At 39.6% G+C, this 20,348-nt stretch overlaps 1 protein-coding gene across 5 annotated transcripts in view; it reads left to right on the top strand.

The window, feature by feature from the left end:
- The window catches only part of STXBP6 (syntaxin binding protein 6), a 205,574-nt gene extending 185,903 nt beyond the window's left edge, over window positions 1–19,671 (top strand). For 4 of the 5 annotated variants that reach the window (XM_061611534.1, XM_061611533.1, XM_061611530.1 and 1 more), the window contains 2 exons: window positions 5,125–5,282; window positions 15,340–19,671. In XM_061611534.1, coding sequence (XP_061467518.1) covers window positions 5,125–5,282; window positions 15,340–15,363 — 182 coding nt within the window. In that variant the 3' untranslated portion in view covers window positions 15,364–19,671. Of the gene's footprint in view, window positions 1–5,124; window positions 5,289–15,339 lie in introns of those variants that run through there. The other variant, XM_061611532.1, reaches the window with a different exon arrangement.
- The last annotated feature ends 677 nt before the right edge of the window (window positions 19,672–20,348 follow it).

Genomic DNA, 20,348 nt, shown 5'->3' with positions numbered 1-20,348 from the left:
CTTTCTTGAATTGGTCTGTAGTTGCATTTTCACTTCAGAAATACTGACATTTCTGTTCTCATTATTAACTCCTCACCAACCCTGGTCAAGGATAGACATCCATGTCTCCTCATAGCTTTATTGAATTAAGAGGTGGTGTGTTCTTTTTAGGAAGCATAAAACCAGAACCCATGGAGTTTATGTAGCTGTGACCATGACAAACTTTTAAGTGAAAAGAAGCTAGCTCTTTCATTCATTCATTCATTCATAATCCTAGATCCACACAGCCTCCCACACTGAGGACATAGGTTTCCAGATGGAAGACAGTTGCAATGAGGATTTGCTTGACATGCCTTCCGCTTAGCTCATTTGCCCCTTTCACCCTGTACTCGTGCTTCTTCAAAGTCCATAGCACTTTTGATAATAGCCGACCTCCAATTGAGGCGCTCATGGGCCAAAACTTTCCAGTTCTGGATGCTCATGTTACTTTTTTAAAATTATCTTTAAGAATATCTTGCTGTCCACCAATATTCCATTTTCCATCCTTAAGTCAGGAGTAAAGTAGCTGCTTTGGAAGATGGTAATCAGGCATTTGAACAACATGGCTGGTCCAGCGAAGTCGATGTTGAAGGATCATTGTTTCAACACTGATGGTCTTTGCTTCTTCCAAAATGCTAACATTATTCCATCTATCTTCCCAAGTAATTTGCAGAATTTTCTGGAGGCAGCGTTGGTGGAATCTTTCAAAAAGTTGGGAGTGGCATTTATAAATGGTTCATGTTTCACAGGCGTACAGTAAGGTCGGTAGTACAATGGCTTTGTAAATAAGCATTTTGGTCTCCCTGCGAATATTCCTGTCCTTGAACACTCTATGCTTCATTCGGGAGAATGCAGCACTCGCAGAGCTCAGATGATATTGAATTTCAGCATCGATGTCAGCTTTTACAGAGAGATGGCTGCCAAGATAAAAAAAGTGATCGACATTCTCCAGTGTAACACCATTAAGCTGAATTGATGGTGTTACAGAGGGACTAGTTCACACCTGCTGATGAAGCACTTTGGGTTTTTTGATATAAAGCCCAAGCTTTCCATATGCTTCTGCAAAGACATTTAGGATAGTCTGAAGATCTTTCTCTGAATGGCATATTAAAGTTCTATGACAGAGTTTGTAATTACCTTACTTTTTGCTTTCAGCCTACTGAGATTAAGAAGCTTTCTATCTGTTTGATATGTGATTTCCACACCAGTAGGAAGTTTCCCCTTCAATAAGGTGTAGAATCATAGCAATGAAAATAGCAAATAAGGTAGGAGCAATGATGCATCCCTGTTTTACGCCTGATCCAAGTCTGAATGGATCACTCTGAAAGCCATTGTTATCCAATATTGTTGCCATCATGTTGTCATGAAGGAGTCGCAAAATGTTCACAAATTTATCAGGGCATCCAATTTTCAGAAGGATGGTCCAGAGAGCAGTATGATTCACAGTATCAAAGGCCTTAGTCAGATCAGTAAACACCATATATAGAGGTCAGTTTTGCTCCCGGCATTTTTCTTGAAGCTGTTGTCCAGTGAAGATCATGTCCACTGTCCCCCTGGAAGGGCGGAAACCATTTTTGGATTTGGGGAGGATATCTTCTGAGATAGGCAGGAGGCGATTTGCAAGGATTTTACCTGTGGTAGCTAGAAGAGAGTTTCCTCCATAGTTCCCACAATCTGTTCTATCACCCTTCTTAAAAAGAGTGATAATTATGGCATCCCTAATGTCTTCCGGGATCTCCTCCCTCATCCAGATCTTTTTGATGAGCTTATGAAGTTGCTGTGTAAGTTCAGGCCCACCTTCTTTAATGACTTCAGCAGGAATCCCATCAGGTCCAATAGCTTTGTTATTCTTCATTTGATTAATGGCTTTACTAACCTCATCCAAATTAGGGGATACTACAAGCTTGTCTATAGTTTGTTGTTGCGGAATTTGCAAACAGACCTCACCAGCCACACTAGAGTTACAATTGAAGAGGTTGTGGTAATGCTCTTTCCAATACAGTGCAATAGACTCTTTATCCTTAAGAAGTTTGGTACCACCCATTGAATGTAAGGGATTCATACCTTAATTTGTTGGTCCATAGATGGCCTTTGTGGCATTAAAAAAGCCCCGTGCATCATGAGCATCCTGTCCGGATTTTAAGATCATCCGGTGAGGCCCTACTTACTATTCCATCTTTCTCGCAAGTTCTTCTTGCTGAGACACAGAATGGGGCCTTTTCAATGGCTGCCCCTAGATTGTGGAATTCCCTCCCTAGCGAGGTTCGGTTGGCTTCCTCGCTATCATCCTTTCGCGCCCAGGTGAAGACTGTTTTATTTAGGCGGGCTTTTAACTGAAAATGTTATAGTTTTAATCTATTTTGATTTAATCTATTTTTAATTGTTTTTAACATGTATATTGGTTCTGATTGTTTATTGTTTTAATTGTGAGCCGCCCTGAGTTCCTCGGAAGAAGGGCGGGGTATAAGTATTTTAAATAAATAAATAAATAAATAAAAGTGCTGGATTTCTTGAGCTTTCTTTATCCACCAGGCATTCTTAAGTTCTCTAGTTCTTCTTTGGACCTCAGCCTTTGCACTGGCATAGATGTTTTTCTTAGCAGCACAGTTAATGTCTTTCTGCCATATCTGGAAGGCTTTCCTTTTCTTGTTGATGATAAATTCAATCTCAGTATCATTCTCATCAAACCAATCCTAATGTTTCTTAGTTTGGTATCCAGTAGTCTGTTCACATGCTGCAATAATGGAAGTCTTCAGTTTCATCCAGTGTCCCTTGACGTTTTCAGGGTGTTCCATGGGTAGTTATTTCTTAAGCATTGTTTGAAAACAACCTTGCTTAATAGAATCTTGAAAGGTGTGGATGTTCATTTTATGCCTTGGTTTTCTTCCTTGGAGCCTACATTGAGGAACAATATTAATGGCCATAGTGGATCGGATTAAGTGGTGACCTGTCCAGCAGTGATCAGTACTTGTCATGCCCCTAATGGGGAGTACATCGTGACTATCTCTGGCACGGACACGCAATCCAGGAGTTGCCAGTGTTTCAACCGAGGGTGCTTCCACGATGTTTTAAATTTATTTTTCTGGTGAAAGAGTGTGGTTGTAATAACAAGATTATGCTCTGCACATTTGGTCAGAAGTAGAATTCCATTCAGGTTGCTATTGCCAACTCCTTTTTTCCCAATGGTTTCTGGCCACAAATCGAAATCACTCCCAACTCTTGCATTAAAATTGCCCAAGAGAATAATTTTATCCTCCTTAGCTATCTCTGATAATATGGTGTCCGGCTGGGTTTAAAAATTTTCCTTGATGTCTTCATCAGCATCTAATGTTGGCACATAAGCACTTACAATAGTTGCCTGCTGGTTTTTGGCGAGTTTTCACCGGAGAATTGAGAGCCATTCATTACTGCCAATTGGAACTTCTGACAAGAGCTTCACAAGATTATTTTTAATAGAAAAGCCTACTCCATGTATTTGTTGTTCTTGTTCAGGCAGTCCTTTCCAGAAGAAGGTATAATCTCCTTTTTTCTTCCTTCAGTTGTCCTTCTTCTGCTTTTTGAGTTTCTTGAAGTGTTGCTGTGTCAATATTAAAACATCTCAACTCCCTCACGATGATGGCAGTCCTGCATTCAGGACATTCACTATCTGCGTTGTCCAGGAATGTCCATATATTCCATGTTCCAAAATTCAATTGTCTTTTGTGACCGCTAAGTGGTGACCCCACTGGACTCGGTAATCCAGTCAGGGAGAGATGAGGCAGACTAAGTTTAGGGTACCATTTTTAGCCCCCTCCCCATATGGGGTGAGCAGAGTGGATCCTGAATAGGACTGCTCAGTCATGGATATAGCTGCCAAACTACTCAACTGCCTCAGTCCTTGAGCCAGGACAACTAAATCTGTATCCACCGCCCATGTGTCGGTCCATGACTAGGGACTTCTGGATTTCACAATCCTGCCCTCATCGCCATTTGCCAATCACCATGGGACTTTTGTTGTGTTTTATTTTGGTTGGAAGACACTGTGCGTGAATTTGTTTTATGTGGGGAGATTGGCACACAATGACCAACACACAAGTTTGACAGAAAAAGACTTTGATCGAATGGCATGGATACCACAACGATTGGAAGTCTTTTATCTGCTGCAGCCTTCATCCGCCTTCACAGCCATTGTATCATACACATTGTTATCCTCCTCCTGTTCTGCCGTTGATGACATTCTTGGATCATTCTTTGTCTCGTTCCTCTCCCTTGACCTTACTGCCATGGGTGACCCTGCTGGGAGTACATGACTCCCAATGGCATCGCTCACAGGGTTCATTGGAACACTTAAGCCAATTCACTACTACAAGGTGATGATCACCTGTTCCATTATTCACATCCAGCAGGATATACAGGTCCTGTTATAATTAAATGGGTGTTTACTAGGACTGTAAGCTTAAGTTTTAAATATTGATTTAACTGATTAATCAGGAGAAAGACCTTCAGCCTATCATTGCTTTACTTTTCTATTTTGAAGAAAGCTTTATCTGTTGATTTTTTGCTTGTTGTACAGCTGCAGGGCCAGCATCAGAGGGTGGCCGGGTCAGGCCCTGGCCGAGAGCCCCTTCTTAGGGTGGGAGGGTAGCACTGGCATTCTGCAATCAGTGGCAGCATCAGCTTCCGACCTTGTCACAGAGAGGGAGCTCCCAATCACCCTCCCCAATATAGTCAATGCTGGCTTCAATAAGCCCACATGCATGCCCTACCTACCTCTGCCTTTCCTGTGAATGACGTCTGCACTCATCAACCAAGATGACAGCGGAGGCTTTCCTAAGGGGCTGATGCTTCCACTGCCATCTTGGTTGATGGAAGGTGTGGCGCATAATATGCACATTATTCACAGGGATGGGAGAGGTAGATAGGATGCGCAGGTAGGCATATTAGCCCCAGGCTGCCTGTAGGAGGAGTTGGGCTCTTTGTGGTTCTTTGAATGCTGACTGTTTTTTGTTTCTAATTAAACCAAGAGACTGCCAACATTAGAAAATGGGGTAATGCATTTGTTTTCTCATTCATCATTCCCATATACATTTTGCATTTTAGTTTCTAACAATATGCTGTATTTTGCAGGAAACAGCATACTACATTCGGCAGCAGACAGTGTGACTAGCGCGGTACAAAAAGCAAGTCAGGCTTTGAATGAGCGTGGTGAAAGATTAGGTCGAGCAGAAGAAAAGACAGAGGATATGAAGAACAGTGCTCAGCAGTTTGCAGAAACTGCACACAAGGTATGAAACTGATAAAATACAGCTTAAGGAAAAGAAAAAACTACCCTTTCATGACAATAATTTCTACAAGAAGCAAGTACCTAGGAAACTCCTAATATTAATATGCAACATTGTTTCTGTGTCTTGTTTTGATATTTCACCAGTAATCTCATGGAAAGGGTACCAAACCCCAAAAGCTAGCATTGTAAGCTTGCCTTGTATTTATTTATTCATTTTATTTTATGTGAAAATGTATAGCCCACACTTCTAGTGCCTGCACACCAAGGGAACTTACACCATTTAAAAACAACTCAATTAGATAAAATGCAATATTCCATAAAACGCTGTAATACAACAGATAGGTTCAACAGATATAAAAATAGAAGTGTGTGTGTATGCACACACACACACACCCTGCAATAAAACAAATGCCTGCTTGAAAAAAAATTGCCCTCTGTGGAAGAGATTGGGCCAACTGAACTTCATGGGGCTAATAATTCAATAACTTGCATGCAGCCTCTGAGAAAGATCCTTTCTATGGTCCCCATCAACCAAATCTTCACTGTAGTCAGGTCATAGAGAAGGGTCTCTCTGCCAGAGCAGGGAGTAGGCAGTCCTTAAGGTATTCTGAGCCCTAGCCATGTAGTTTTAATGGTATAATCACCAGCACTTTGAATAGTGGCCAAAAACAAACTGGTAACCAGTTCAGCCATTGTGGGTCAGGTGTTAAATGTAGCCAGTAAAACTATGGCATTATATATTTCTCCCTGGGTAAAGATCAGTTGATGTGTCTCTGCTTCACATCACTTTTTGCTTTCTACCATTTTCCACGTCAGCGTGTATGTCAAGAAATCCTAGTGAGTTAGCAAAACATCAGACACTTTCTCGGGCATGCTTCAGTTTTTTTTATTTTTTTATTTATTTATTACATTTATATACTGCCCCATAGCCGAAGTTGATACATGGAAGTGGATGTGTCTGCTGAGCATCATAGTTGTCCTACTTGAATTGAGAACAAGACCTAGAACACACCCAAAGCTTTTGGAACTATGCATTGTAGGGGAAGGTCAGTTAGTGGTGAGTAAGTAATCCTTTAATGAAGTTTGTCCACTATTGCTGATACTTCATTGTAGCAGCTCCTGGTAAGATTCTGAGGATCCCTAGAATACAGTTTGAAAACCACTGCTTTACAACATACCTTAACTGCTGCTAAATCATGAGATAGGGCTTTCTCAGTAGTGGCATCCATCCTGTGAAACTTTCTACTGTGTGATATTGCTGGTGATATTCAGTAAGGCTGCAGACCTAACCATGTTTTCTCAAAAGTAGGTCCCATTTAATTCAATGGGTCTTACTCCCAGGTAAGTGCAGTTAGGATTGCTGTCCAAGTCATATATTGGATCGCTGCTGCGGATCGCATGGTGAGAGCTTCGGGACTCTGCCATTCCCTTGCTTAACTTACCTTGTTCTGCGGTTGCGCACGCAGCGGTGCCCTTAAGAAAGATGGCGGCTGAGGTTTTCCTAAAGGGCTGAAGCTTCTGCCGCCATCTTGGCTGATGGCACTCATGCGTGCTGTGCGCTCGCATTCCTGCCATGAATCACGGAAGGAGAGCGCTGAGGCCTGGGGCAGGCTTTTGCCCAACGGCTCCAGTGTGCCTGGGGCTGTCCCTGGGCACACGCATGCGTATATGTGTGTATGCGCACATGCGTGCCAGGGCCCAGGGCAAGCTGGTGCCCCAGGCTCCCGGCATGTCTGGCGCCCAAGGGCATGTCTGGCGCATGTCTGGCGCCAGCGCTGGCTGTTAAAATATAGATCATAAAAACAAGCAAGACAATCCAAGAGTAAGTTAAACCCCATCAATTTTCAAAGCTGCAAATTATCAAAACATAAAATTACAAAGTTCCCCAAATCATTTAGATTAAAAAATCCCCTTGGCAGTTAAAATTGTTTTGGGTCAAAAAAGTAGCCCATAACTTTCTTGCTGCTGGAGCATATAAAGCTATTTGAACCACTGGGTTTCCAAAGTCTGTTATTTCAAGTTGAGGGTGAGTGGGTTGACCAAACCCTCAGTAGCCTTTCCATCTAGGTTTTAGGTCAATTGTCGATCTGGTTGACATTGTATGAATCCGATTGCTTGCCATGATTTTATTTAGCCAGAAAATAATCATTATGAGCTCCCACATGTCATTTTTATTTGATTTTTTAAAAGTTAAAACTGATAAATGCATAGCGTGCTCCCTTTGTGGATAACTTGGATGGGCTAGAGCAGGTCCATCAACACCAGGCTCAACTGGGAGCCAGCCAGAAAGCTCAACCAAGAGAACACCCTAAATATCCCATTTCCTGGGTTCCATCCATTCAGGCACATCATCTTTCATTGTTTAGTCGCATCCGAACCTGCCTTCCCCAAAGAGATTGACAGGAAAAGCCCCTTCTAACCCTAATGGGTAAAGGGTGAACTCACGGCTGCAAAAATTGCAACCACATGCCAAGCATGTTTAAAATGGACTGGCATAGGTCACTCTCTTAATTATTCAGCCCAAAGACTGTATATTACCAGCAGGACCACAAGGAGGCGGAGGACCTAGATGGATATGCTAGCCAGCAACTATGCCTGCCCCTACCCCCCATGGCACTTAACACATTTCATATAAAGAGACCAGGTGGGACAGGATGGGTAGAAGCATGCTAGCCCATTCGCTAGGAGGGATCCCCTGGCTTTGCTAGCATCACCAACCCATGATTTCTGGTATTTATGCTTCCTAGGTCACTGGCCTTAATGGGAGACAATGTTAAAACTCTCTCTTAAGAGAGCTGTTGTTACTTACCTAGATTGGCCAGCAACCATCTAATTCTGAAATCACCTCACTGACCTTGTAAAACATTCTGGAATGAATAGAGGAATATATTCCAAGGTGAATTGTGTAAAGGGCAGTAGAGAATATAGTGCACAATGTCTCCATCTCGCCTGATCCCCTTATACAGAGATGGCCGATTGTTGGCCTATTAGAGAATTTACCAGTTAAATATTCTGTGGCCATGATTTGAAATCTCAATGGAGTAAACACATGTCTAACAAGAAAAAACAGCAAGCAAGGTGTTGCAACAAACTGTGCAGTAAGGTCTGACTTTATATTTTTCATCTCCTCTTTTGCTTTGTGATATAACTGACACTAGGAGAGGAAGGTTGCCACCAATGCAGCAAAATGTATCTTTTGGATTGCATTTTAGCATTTTTCCTACTATATATTCATATTTAGTCTTGTGCTGAAGTGGGTATTTCTTACATCTTCCATTATAATGAAAAGCTTGTCTTCCTAACAATGCATATTTTTTTTACCTGCACAAGATGGGTTCTTACTCCATCTTAGGTATATAAAAGTTTGTCTTAATAACTTTGATCCAGCAAGGAATGTTTACGTCCTTTTCCTTCTCTCAAGGGATGCATGGTTGCAGCTAAGCACGACTGTGGGATTTTTAAATTAATTGGCTATGCACATAAAGTAGCCTTTGCCAACAGAGTGCCTCCAGATGTTTTTGAACAATTCCCATCGTGATGGAAGTTGTAGACCAAAACATCTGGAGGGCGGCACCACATTGTCGAAGACTAATATAAACCTTGTCTTAGAGCAGCCAACAGTGAGTGTAACAAAAACAGTTGTCTTGGTTTTTGAATCCTTATCAGTCTGATACAACTAATATAAATACTTGCAACCCTCACTAACAATTACTAGTTGAGGAATATCTGGACTATACATACACCTATGCTTCAGTATTGTATTTCTATTGTATAGAAATAGAAAAGGACAACAAAATGGGAAGAACAAGAGCCCTATTCCAAAAGATTAGAGAAATGAAAGGGAAATTTAAACCAAGTCTAGGGATGTTGAATAGTCAACAGGGGAACACACTGACTGACTGAGATGAAATAAAAGGAAGATGGAAGCAATACACTGAAGAACTCTATAAAAGAGATGCCAGGATGACAGATTCATTCACGGAGGAACCATATAATGAAGAACCAGAAATTTTAGAATGTGAGGTGAAAGCTGCTCTTAAAATTCTTGGAAGAAACAAATCACCAGGAATAGACGGCATACCAGTAGAGTTGCTACCAGCTACTGAGACTGAATCTGTCCAAATTTTAACAAAAATTTGTCAAGAAATATGGAAAACTAAACAATGGCCCACAGACTGGAAGCATTCAATATATATCCCAATTCCAAACAAAGGGTATCCCAGAGAATGCAGTAATTACCGAACTATTGCCTTAATATCCCATGCAAGTAAAGTAATGCTCAAGATTCTACAACAAAGGCTTTTACCATATATGGAGCAAGAAATGCCAGACATCCAAGCTAGATTTAGAAAGGGAAGAGGCACCAGAGATCATATTGCAAACATACATTGGATAATGGAACAGAGCAAGGAATTTCAGAAGAAAATCACCCTGGGCTTTATAGACTACAGCAAAGCCTTTGACTGTGTAGATCATGAAAAACTATGGAATGCTTTAAAAGAAATGGGTATGCCACAGCATCTGATTGTCCTGATGCGCAACCTATACTCTGGACACGAGGCTACTGTAAGGACAGAATATGGAGAAACTGATTGGTTCCCCATCAGAAAGGGTGTGAGACAGGGTTGTATTTTATCACCCTATTTGTTTAATCTGTACGCAGAACATATCATATGGAAAGTGGGATTGGACCAAGATGAAGGAGGTGTGAAAATTGGAGGGAGAAACATCAATAATTTAAGATGTGCAGACGATACCATACTCTTAGCAGAAACCAGTAATGATCTGAAACAAGTGCTGATGAAAGTTAAAGAGGAAAGCACAAAAGCAGGACTACAGCTGAACATCAAGAAGACTAAAGTAATGACAACAGAAGATTTATGTAACTTGAAAGTTGAGAATGAGGACATTGAACTTGTCAAGGATTATCAATACCTCGGCACAGTCATTAACGAAAATGGAGACAATAGTCATGAAATCAGGAGAAGTCTAGGATTGGGGAGGACAGCTGTGAGAGAACTAGAAAAGGTCCTCAAATGCAAAGTTGTATCACTGAACACTAAACTCAGGATCATTCAGACCATGGTATTTCAGATCTCTATGTATGGATGTGAACATTGGACAGTGAAAAAGGTGGATAAGAGAAAAATCAACTCATTTGAAATGTGGTGCTGGAGGAGAGCTTTGCACATACCATGGACTGAAAAAAAGACAAATAATTGGGTGTTAGAACAAATTAAACCAGAACTGTCACTAGAAGCTAAAATGATGAAACTGAGGTTATCATACTTTGGACACATCATGAGAAGACATGATTCATTAGAAAAGACAATAATGCTGGGAAAAACAGCAGGGAGTAGAAAAAGAGGAAGGCCAAACAAGAGATGGATTGATTCCATAAAGGAAGCCACAGACCTGAACTTACAAGATCTGAACAGGGTGGTTCATGACAGATGCTCTTGGAGGTCGCTGATTCATAGGGTTGCCATAAGTCGTAATCGACTTGAAGGCACATAACAACAACAACATGCCTCAGTAAATGGAGCCTGAAACAGATTTTCTGGTGGTGGAAATGTTTCAGACAACCTGCTGGAAATGTTTATGGTAGTGGAAGCAACATTAACTTCACTTGAGAATCAAAGAGAGCCTCAAGCATTCTATAAATAAAAAAGAAGCCCCGAAGATAAACATGGAATTAAATGTGAACCAAAACTCTACCCCCTCTCAAAAAAAAAAGAACCACAACAAAACCTGAACAATTGTTTGATAGCCTCCGTGGAGATTGAAACAGTCTCCAAAAAGGAAGGTTACAGGTTAAGAATGCACACCAAGCTGATGTAGTTAAAATCTTCTTCCATATAGTGTCTCCAAGCATCTCGCGAAATAGAGTGTTCTGTTTTGTCCTTCAATATCTGAAAATCAAAGTGGTGGTGCTTAAGTTTCCATTTTTGACTTAATACTTGGCATCAGATTGCTAAAATTGTTGGTCAGATTTTCTGATCAATAAATGTTATGCTTTGCCTTGAGCTTTTAACATTTAGATCCTAGTCTGAATCTCTATGTTTTGGTGATGAAAGCTGCTGAAGGCAGAGTGGCCTGTGTTTAGGTGGTGTCGAGAGAGCTGGTATTGACAGGTAGATGCCAACTTTTTAATAACAGAATAAATGGTGGAAACGGGGGGAAAATAACAATTTCAGTTTTGACATTTATTTATTTTTAAAGCATATAAATGTACTGCCTGTTCATGAATAAAAGGCAATAGTTAATTTCATTATAAAGCCACGAGAGTGGATGTATACTATAGTCAGCATGGAAATCGAAAATACCCCCCCATGCCATTCTGATGCTTCCCATAAGCTCATTTCAAAACAAAACCTTACAAAACTTATAGTCCTGAACTCAGAAATGCTTGCTTAACAACCCTCTAAATTTTCATGGTGGTACACAAAACAGTCAGAGAGAATCAAGAGTTCAAAGTGTAAAAAGAGAGAGAGAAAAACCAGACTCCTTTTGGACTTTTTTTGTCAGAGTTCTCCTAATCTGTTGAAATTAATTAAAAATCAGCCATGTTCACAGAGCACCTGTAATTCTATTACTGACCTTGCCCCATACTCTGACCTTCATCGTCTGCAGTTTAAAAGTTAAAAAAATTACTGGCTGATTTTTAATTAATTTAAGAAATTTAGCACTGAAGTCAATGATAATGTCGGGCATGTTCAGTAGGAACCAACTGTCAGTGTTCTAAAAGCCAGACTCACAGCTGCTGGGCTTGCCTAATCAGGGGGCCACACCCACACTAGACCTTTATTTCACTTTGGACAGTCATGGCTTCCCCCTAACAATCCTGGGAAGTGTAGTTTGTGAAGGGTGCTGAGAGGAGACTCCTATTCCCCTGATAGAGCTCCAATAGCCAGAGTGGTTTAACAGTCAGCCGCTCTGATTGAAGCTCTGTGAGGGGAATAGGTCATCTCTTAGCAACTGTGTCAGCACCCTTCACTAACTACACTTCCCAGGATTCTGTCTAAGGTGAAATAAAGGTCTGGTGTGGATGTGGCCAGGGACAGCTTTGGTTTAAATTTGGGTGGGAGGCGACATGTGTCTGCTGTAGAATAAAAAGGTGGGGGGAACCCTAAAAAAGAATGATACTGTTCACAATGTTTTCCTTTTGGAAAAGAAAGGGGCTTCCCTTCTGCCCAGTGCCCACTCATCCAATCTCCTCCCTTCCCTCCCCCTTCCTGCCCTCCTCCCCTCCCTGCCCCTCCCCAGAGCTTAGAGGTACATGTTATCAAATTCTGCCAAGCTACACAGGAAGTGGATTGGGCTGTGAAAGATCAACCCAAATTGTGTTTGTATTTTTACAAATTTATAGGGCAGTATAATATCTCCAAGAGGAGCCTGGTGCATTCACTATAGTTGCCCAATTTCCCTGCTTTTTAAAGTTTGATAGAAATATATGTTGGCTATAGGTATGTTCTTAAACTGCAAGGTTTTTTCCCTACTAGTGAATATTCTCTTGGTTATCAAATTGGGGGTATACAGTTTTTGACCTAAGCTTTTTTCCCCTTCACATTCCCTGCTTTAAATGTAAAATTTTCTTCCTTTTGTGGTCAAGAGCAGGATCAAAATTTAAATAAATAATAAATGAAGTAAAGCCACCCTCTGCATGTCAATGGACTGTGTGGCTGGGGTATACTTTTGGGCAGAGTAGGTTGACCATCCCTCTCTCCCCTACAGCTTGTCTTGCCTTCAGTTGCACTATGTTCCGTTCAGCCCAGGCTTCTTCTACTCTTAAGACAACATGCAAGCCTTTTCTCAAAGAAGCTTGATCCATTAACCTTGTCTCCAGTCTGGGCTAGCAACCTCAGTCTTTCCCCACATAATTGGCTTCTTCGCTAGGCTTTCTGCCTACCCTTACACATACTTCACGATGTTCCGCAGACTTGGTATCTCCTGCATTCCATCTCTCTCTCACTCTCAAACTGATGAGGTCACTCCCTGCATTTTCCCAGAGACATTTTTGATTGCATGTTTACTTAGAAGTAAATTCCCATAGATCAATGATTATTTCTGAATAAGCATAGAGAAAACAGGCTGTAAAAGTGGGGCAATTGGTTGGGGGGTGGTAATGAAATACTTCTTTATATAGAATGTTCTCCTGTATTATTATGTGGTACAAGGACTGGCCACCTTTTTGTTTGATAATAAAACTTTGTTTTGAAGCATGTATGTGACACAAATATTCAAGACATCTAACCAACCTGGAACACTAAAAAAGGAACATTTCAAGCATTGTAGTGCACCCCTGAAAACTACAGAAAAATCTTGAAACTTCTTTCATCCCAATTTTTTTATTTCTCATTCTTTTTTTCCCTATAATGCTTAAGAATTGAATACTAATGAATAATACTGAATTGCTTTCTCCCCCTTGTTAAGTGATGATGCGAACTAATTATTCTGGCTCATATTTACTTTTAAACACTTTGAAGTGACTTCATGGTGTCACTGCTGCAAAGTCAATTATTTAAACAAGTTGCTGGTTTATATGCTTTGTTTCCAATATTAATCTGTGTCATGTCTGAAATATAAAATAATCTTACCCTAGCAAAAATCCTAACTATGATGCTCATTAATGTAAAAACAGATTTAAGTAAATATTTGTGCTTAATTCAGCATTTGCATTTTAAGGTGCATTTCAGTCAACAATCTCACTCAAAAGAAGTGGCACAAATGTTATGAAATATCCTCAGCTTTTGCTATCGCTATTAAAATGTTGTGATAAGATGGCTGAGGAGTTCTTCAGTGAGTGACTACATGTCAAGTTAATTTCTGTATTAAGGAGAGAAGATGTGGTGAGAGACGCTTGCTGGCACCTCTCAAGAAAAGGCTTTGCCATGAAAATGAAATAGCCAGATGAAAACTTGCCAATACAATTGACAGCTGATATTGAAAGATGCACCTCTTTACTTGCTGTTTGCCCAAAAAAGTCTGAATGCAGGAGGAGGAATTACTGTACAGGGGGATAGGAAAGGCTGTAGTTTAGAGGCAGAGCATATGTGTTGCATGCAAAAGGATCCAGGTTCAGTTGCTGAGATCCCAGGTACGACTGGAAAAAATCACTTATTGAAACCATGGAGATCTATTGCCAGTGAGTGTTGAATGTAATGAACTAGATGGACTATAATACTCTGACTCAGCTTCCTATGACATAGCCTTGTTCAATATTCTTAAGTTGCCACTTCTTATGGTTAAATTTCATCCCCAGTACAATCTAGGCTTACTCCTAGAGCTGAATATTACACCTCAGAGAGAATAAATGCAGAAAGCAAAATTACCTACACTATTGTTTGCAGCATGAGCTGTTTCTTTTGTTTGTTACATACGGTATAGATCATATTTGTTCACATTTAAGATCATCTCCATAGATTTTTCAGACTAAATGCCAAGTGATGATTTGGAGATTCACGATCAAGGGTCTGTGTGTACTTCCTCTCCCTTGCACATGGGTCTTAATTATTTACTTGTATGAAGCAAGCCACAGATTGTTGTGATATCAGAACCAGTGAACTTTGATTTGAGCAATTCCCTACAAACTAGGATTGCAACCATATTTGATTCTGCTTTGGAGGATCATTCAAACCACAGTTTGTTAGTTCTAAACTTGCAGGGAGGAGGAGGAAGTTTAATATATTTGTTTCCTTTCTAATCTTCCTTTAGAGGTTAGATTATCTCATTATCATTGCTTTTAAACTCTTTATGTGATCTTCATAATTTAGCATAACTAAAATAATTTTAAAATATTCCTTCATTTAATCTGATTGAGCTTCAGCACATTCTCTGTGAAGTGAGTGAAAACAGCTAGAAATCTTTGTGCTGTATTGGTGAAACGATCTGTTAATATATCAGGCAATATAGACTCACACACAAAGAGAAAGTTTAATGTGGATTTCTACCCAATAGATACGTGATCTGTCTGCAGCATTTCATCAATGTCTAGCTATAATTACAAATAAGCCTTAGTGCATCTCACTCTCTCTCTCTCTCTTTTATTTTTCCCTCAGCTTGCCATGAAGCACAAGTGTTAAGCATGTCTAATGTAAAGACCTTTCCAAGAGGAACTGAAAAGCTAGATTCATCATTTTTTACAGGAGATACAACTTCATGTCTGCTTTTTCCTACATTCAGTGAAGCCCAGTTATTCCAGTTACAATGTAGGAAATAAGTTGTATTCCTATCTTTTTCTATCAGTAAGCCATCCTGCGATATCACCATATTTTTTATTATTATTTAAAATAAGAGATGATAACGTGGAAGTTGGACCAAAGGACATACTGAACTTCATTGATCTGCAGTATCATACTGTTCCCAGTATTACGCACAAAGAAGAAAAAATAGCTACAGGAAAGACCACCAAATGAAAATAAAATCCAAGGGAATTTTTTAAAATTGTCTCTTAGAACAATTTTTGGAGTTATGTGGGTCATGCCTTCTGTCACTGTGCAAAACGAGTTATTTGCTGTGAAAAAAGCAGCCCCATTTATGCCATTTTTCATAAACATATTTTGCATGTGCCAAATCTGAATTTGAGATGTCACCCTTCTGTCAACAGTACATTTCTTGTGATGTTAAGACCTAAGAAAAGTCTGATGTTTACATTTCTAAATGCTTCTACATTTAGACCAGAATTTAGCAGTCAGATTTTGAAATAATTTTTTTTCTTTGTAAAGCATTTTTAAACATTTAAATTTACATTCTAAATCCATATTATATAGGAAACATTTCAGAATTTTAATATACCCACAGACACTACTACCCTTGTTGCAGCTGCCGTTCTGCTTAGTGTTAGGCACTTTTTCCATTTTAATGCTTGGAGTAAGGCTGGTACAGTTATTCCCAACATTGTAATATGGCAATTCTTGGCTAAGAGAAACAGAGGCTGGGCTGCACTTGCATTCACTGGGCCCCAAGAAACTAGTAATTTTAGAGTAATTTCATAATAAAACATGCATTTAACCTTGCATTTTGTAGAACAAAAATATTTACTTGCCAATAAATACAAAATCTTATTTCACATTTGTTATGAAGTTTTGACTTCTGATCTAGGAAGGTTGATACATGCACAGAAGCCTCTTGTTTGGGGAATTGCAAAAAAGGGAGCTATGCATAGAGGGGTCCAGTAATCAGAGTCAGAGATCTGTAAGCATACACTCTGAGCATGAGGTTAATTGCTGTAAACCGCCCAGACAGCTTCGGCTATGGGGCGGTATATAAATCTAATAAATAAACGTAATAAATAAATTCTGTCAGCTTTGCCACCATCAGTCCCAGGCCATTCTTGCCTAACTTCCTTTCAAGAAGTTTCAAGGCTGGAGTAGCCTGGGTTCAATCCCATTCCCTCCACTGATAGCATTGAACATTTGCCAGTCATATGTGCACAAACAATGTGGGGGCAACCACATGCTGCACCTGTGACTCTCAAGATTGGCATCATGATGTACACACACAGGCCAGTAAACCCCAATGAATGTTTAGAATTTCTAATGTATTTGGGCTTCTATGGTTTTTTCCCCCTACTTTGACTTTTTATTATATCCCAAGTGCTTATGTAAGCAGAATTTAATGTTTTCACACAAATGCATTATAGATGACAGTTGGAGCACCTTATCATTTTCTAATAAGGCTGTCCAAGAGATGAGAAAGGAGGCTGGTAGATACTAGGAGGGAAACATTTACATTTTTTGAATTTCTGAATCAACCCAGAAAGAACACCCAGTTAATTAAATTAACTGTTCATGAAGTTTGTGTAACATCATAATAGAAATGTGGCTTCATGAACCGCTTTAAGGGCTACAACAGCACAAGCCTGCCAGCCACAAATCTTTCAAACCAAAGTAAGTTCATGATATATAATGCATTCACTGTTCATCTAAGGTGCATTTTGAACCATTGGCTTCCCCTGCTTTAGTCACCTCTCAAGAACTAAATGGGGAAATGAAACATCCAAAAAACTTTGTCCTTTGAAATTAGACTTGGATTAAAGAATGAAGCATTTACCTTTATAAAATTACTGTACAACTTTCCCAAAGCAAATTTATACCGGTTTTTCATTACTCTTGGCTTTTTCTTGGGGGGGGGTGTTTCAGGATAAAATGAGAGTATAAGCTATGATGTAGTTGTAATGTCAGTCTTGCTGAAGCTAGTGGATAAAAGTGTAGAGCAATCAGAGAGGCAGCCTGCAGTGCCCTTCACATGCAGCAACATGGGAACCAGTTTTCTGTAATGCAGCTGGCTATGTGTGAATGGCACAGCCATGTGGGCAGGGATCATCTTATAGATTTTTCCCATAGAATAGATCTTTCCCATTCATACGCAATTCCAGCTGTGTAAAATGCAACATGGAAAGTAAGGGGACCATGTGAAGAGCACCTCAGAGATTAGATGAATTAACAATGAACATAAATGAAGGTTGGAGTGTATGGGGATGCCATATGTAGTTGGTCATATCTGATAACAGGTATACTGCTAAATTCCAGATTTTTCATTGCTTGGACTATGAATCATTATTTTATATGCTATATTTATTTTGCACATTTTTACATTTCAGCTCAATGATAAAATTGACTTCCTGTCAATATTGGGCTTTTCTTCAAACTGCCAAACTAACCCTTGGTAATTTTATCAACTTGATGTTTAAAAAAGTTAGATCTTTGTAGTTCTGTTAATGAGTAAATTTAAATTTCATCATTTTTTTAGAGTAATTAGAAACAAGTGTGCGGACCTCAGTACCGAAAATAAACATTATAGAGTTAAAAATGTCCTCCTGAGGATAGCAATAGTATACAATTCTAGTATTAGATATTTGTGTACACAAAGTATACAGTAATTCAGGTTAATGTTTCATATTCAAGAATGTATTTGTAAAAAGTAATAAAATCCATAGTTTCTTTATAAACTTTTTAAAAGTTCTGCAAAGGATAAAAATCATGTCTTACTAGACTTCAGACTGTCATGTCTGAAAGATCAGTCTTTGTCTATTTCTGTGGCTAGCAAAATGTTGTGCATTAATGTGAAAATATTAACAAAACTTGCTCACTAAATGAGCGATCTTAAAATTTGTTTTGCTTTGATATGCCAAAATTGTAATTCTCGCTGATATGATATTTCTCAAAGGTCTGAGGGGTATAGGGGGGAAAAGGTGCCATTCTAAAACAAATGGGTCCTTTTCTTTGCAAACCCTATTTTTGTCATTCAATAAAACACACTCTTCTTCTACATTATTTTATGGGGATAGGCATGGCTGTAAATTTAACTGTGTAGAAGTTTATTTTATACCATACTTCTTCTTTGTGGTCTTAATCCTTCTGAATGACTCTCAGGGTGCCTGTAGAGTATTGAGCATTCATTCTGATTTGTTTGCAGGGAGATTAGACAACATTAGCTATTTAATGAGCATTAACTTTGATATGTTTGTGGGGAGGCTAGATGATGATGCATCAAAGCAAGTGTTATCCTACACTTTCCATTGTACTTCTTTTTCACCTTACTTATTGCAAAATGTCTGGTCTTTTGGGGAAGCAGGTTTGTTGTGCAAGAGCTCCTTTGCCGTTATGTGACTGAATCCCACCTGAAAATAGTGACAGTCTGAAAGTGCCCCAACTCCAGTGAGTTATACAGGAAGTATTCATTGCCACCCCTCCTCCCAGTCAATCGCACAGTGACTTCATGGTGGCTACTGGAGCAGTTGCCTGTGTGTGTTCCCATTATTTCCTCCATTTGTTGCTGGCAGAAGTGCCTAATGAAATACTACATACTAGACATCCATAAGGAATTAGCCATTCAAAATGAAGATTTCATGACTTGTATATATGCCTTAACTAAATGATTTACACAGTGTTGGCCACTGATTTTAATATATACTCCAGATAGATAAGATTACCTACAAAGAATGTGACTATATTTTGTGGCCTGAAATGTGTGCAGTTTCCACTTGAAGAAGCTGATTGCTGAAGACTCATCTTTTGCAACGCTTCATTCAGAGTTGTTTTGGTTTCTTGTCACACCTGTACTGTACATTTTATTAAAAGGTATACTTAGCAATGTGCTACATGCACATTATGAAGTGCTTTTGAATCCATCCATCCTCTTGAAGAACAAAAGCACTATAGTTATAAATGGTCACAGTGCTCAACTCCATTGCTGAATGTTGTGAATGCAAGTTGCAGTTTGTCCCTTTAATAAATGGCTACTTCTCTTGTGAGGGTCAGAAATAGCTAGACTCTTGAACTGGGATGTTGGCCATGTACAAACTATAATCTGGCAAAATTAGAATTTATTGTATGTAATATTCTGTGTGTGATTCATATAACTGTACAACTACAATTTTGTTTTCATAATAAAGATTTTAATAAGTATATGACCATTGGGTTTTGCTTTTATATTATGAGGTATCTCAGCTGCCACAAAAGTATTATGAAAACTTTCTGGTTTTCCTGTGCATAAGAATAGAGGGTAAAATCCATTTGGTGTGTCTCTGATGGAAAGCATCCATCAGTGGAATGAGACAGCCAATTTTGGCTATTCCTCCCCTGCGGCCCCCATCCCGCTACCTCCCAAAATCTCCAGAGGATTGGAGCACCCTCTCCTGCAGATTTTGAGTGCATGGGGAGCTGGGAGGGAGGGAGAGAAATGACTGAAAATTGCCTTCCTCCCTTTTCCACTGATGGATACATTATGTCAGCAGAGTGACGCCCACAGTACTTAGGAGTATTAGAATGAAGTTGGCATGTGTAGATTGTGTTGGGGATGCACAAATTAGTGTCAATGTCTGCTGAGCTATATCCACAAAAACTCATGTTTAAGAAGGGCTGCCCTTCTGAAAAATACTCTGGATTCTTCAGGACAAACAATAAGAGTTTCCAATCTTATTTCAGGCCAGTTTGTACAATCTCAGTTCTAAACTACTGTACTCACAGTAAGACCATAAGCTCCATGCACATCCTCATTTTGTGTGCAACAGAACCTCCAATTTCCACTACCCTTCAACTTAAGAATTTATTTTTTACAAACTACT

This window comes from Rhineura floridana, chromosome 2, assembly GCF_030035675.1.
Source record: "Rhineura floridana isolate rRhiFlo1 chromosome 2, rRhiFlo1.hap2, whole genome shotgun sequence".
Classification (NCBI taxonomy): Eukaryota; Metazoa; Chordata; class Lepidosauria; order Squamata; family Rhineuridae; genus Rhineura; species Rhineura floridana.
This window is presented reverse-complemented; position numbering and strand designations above follow the sequence as displayed.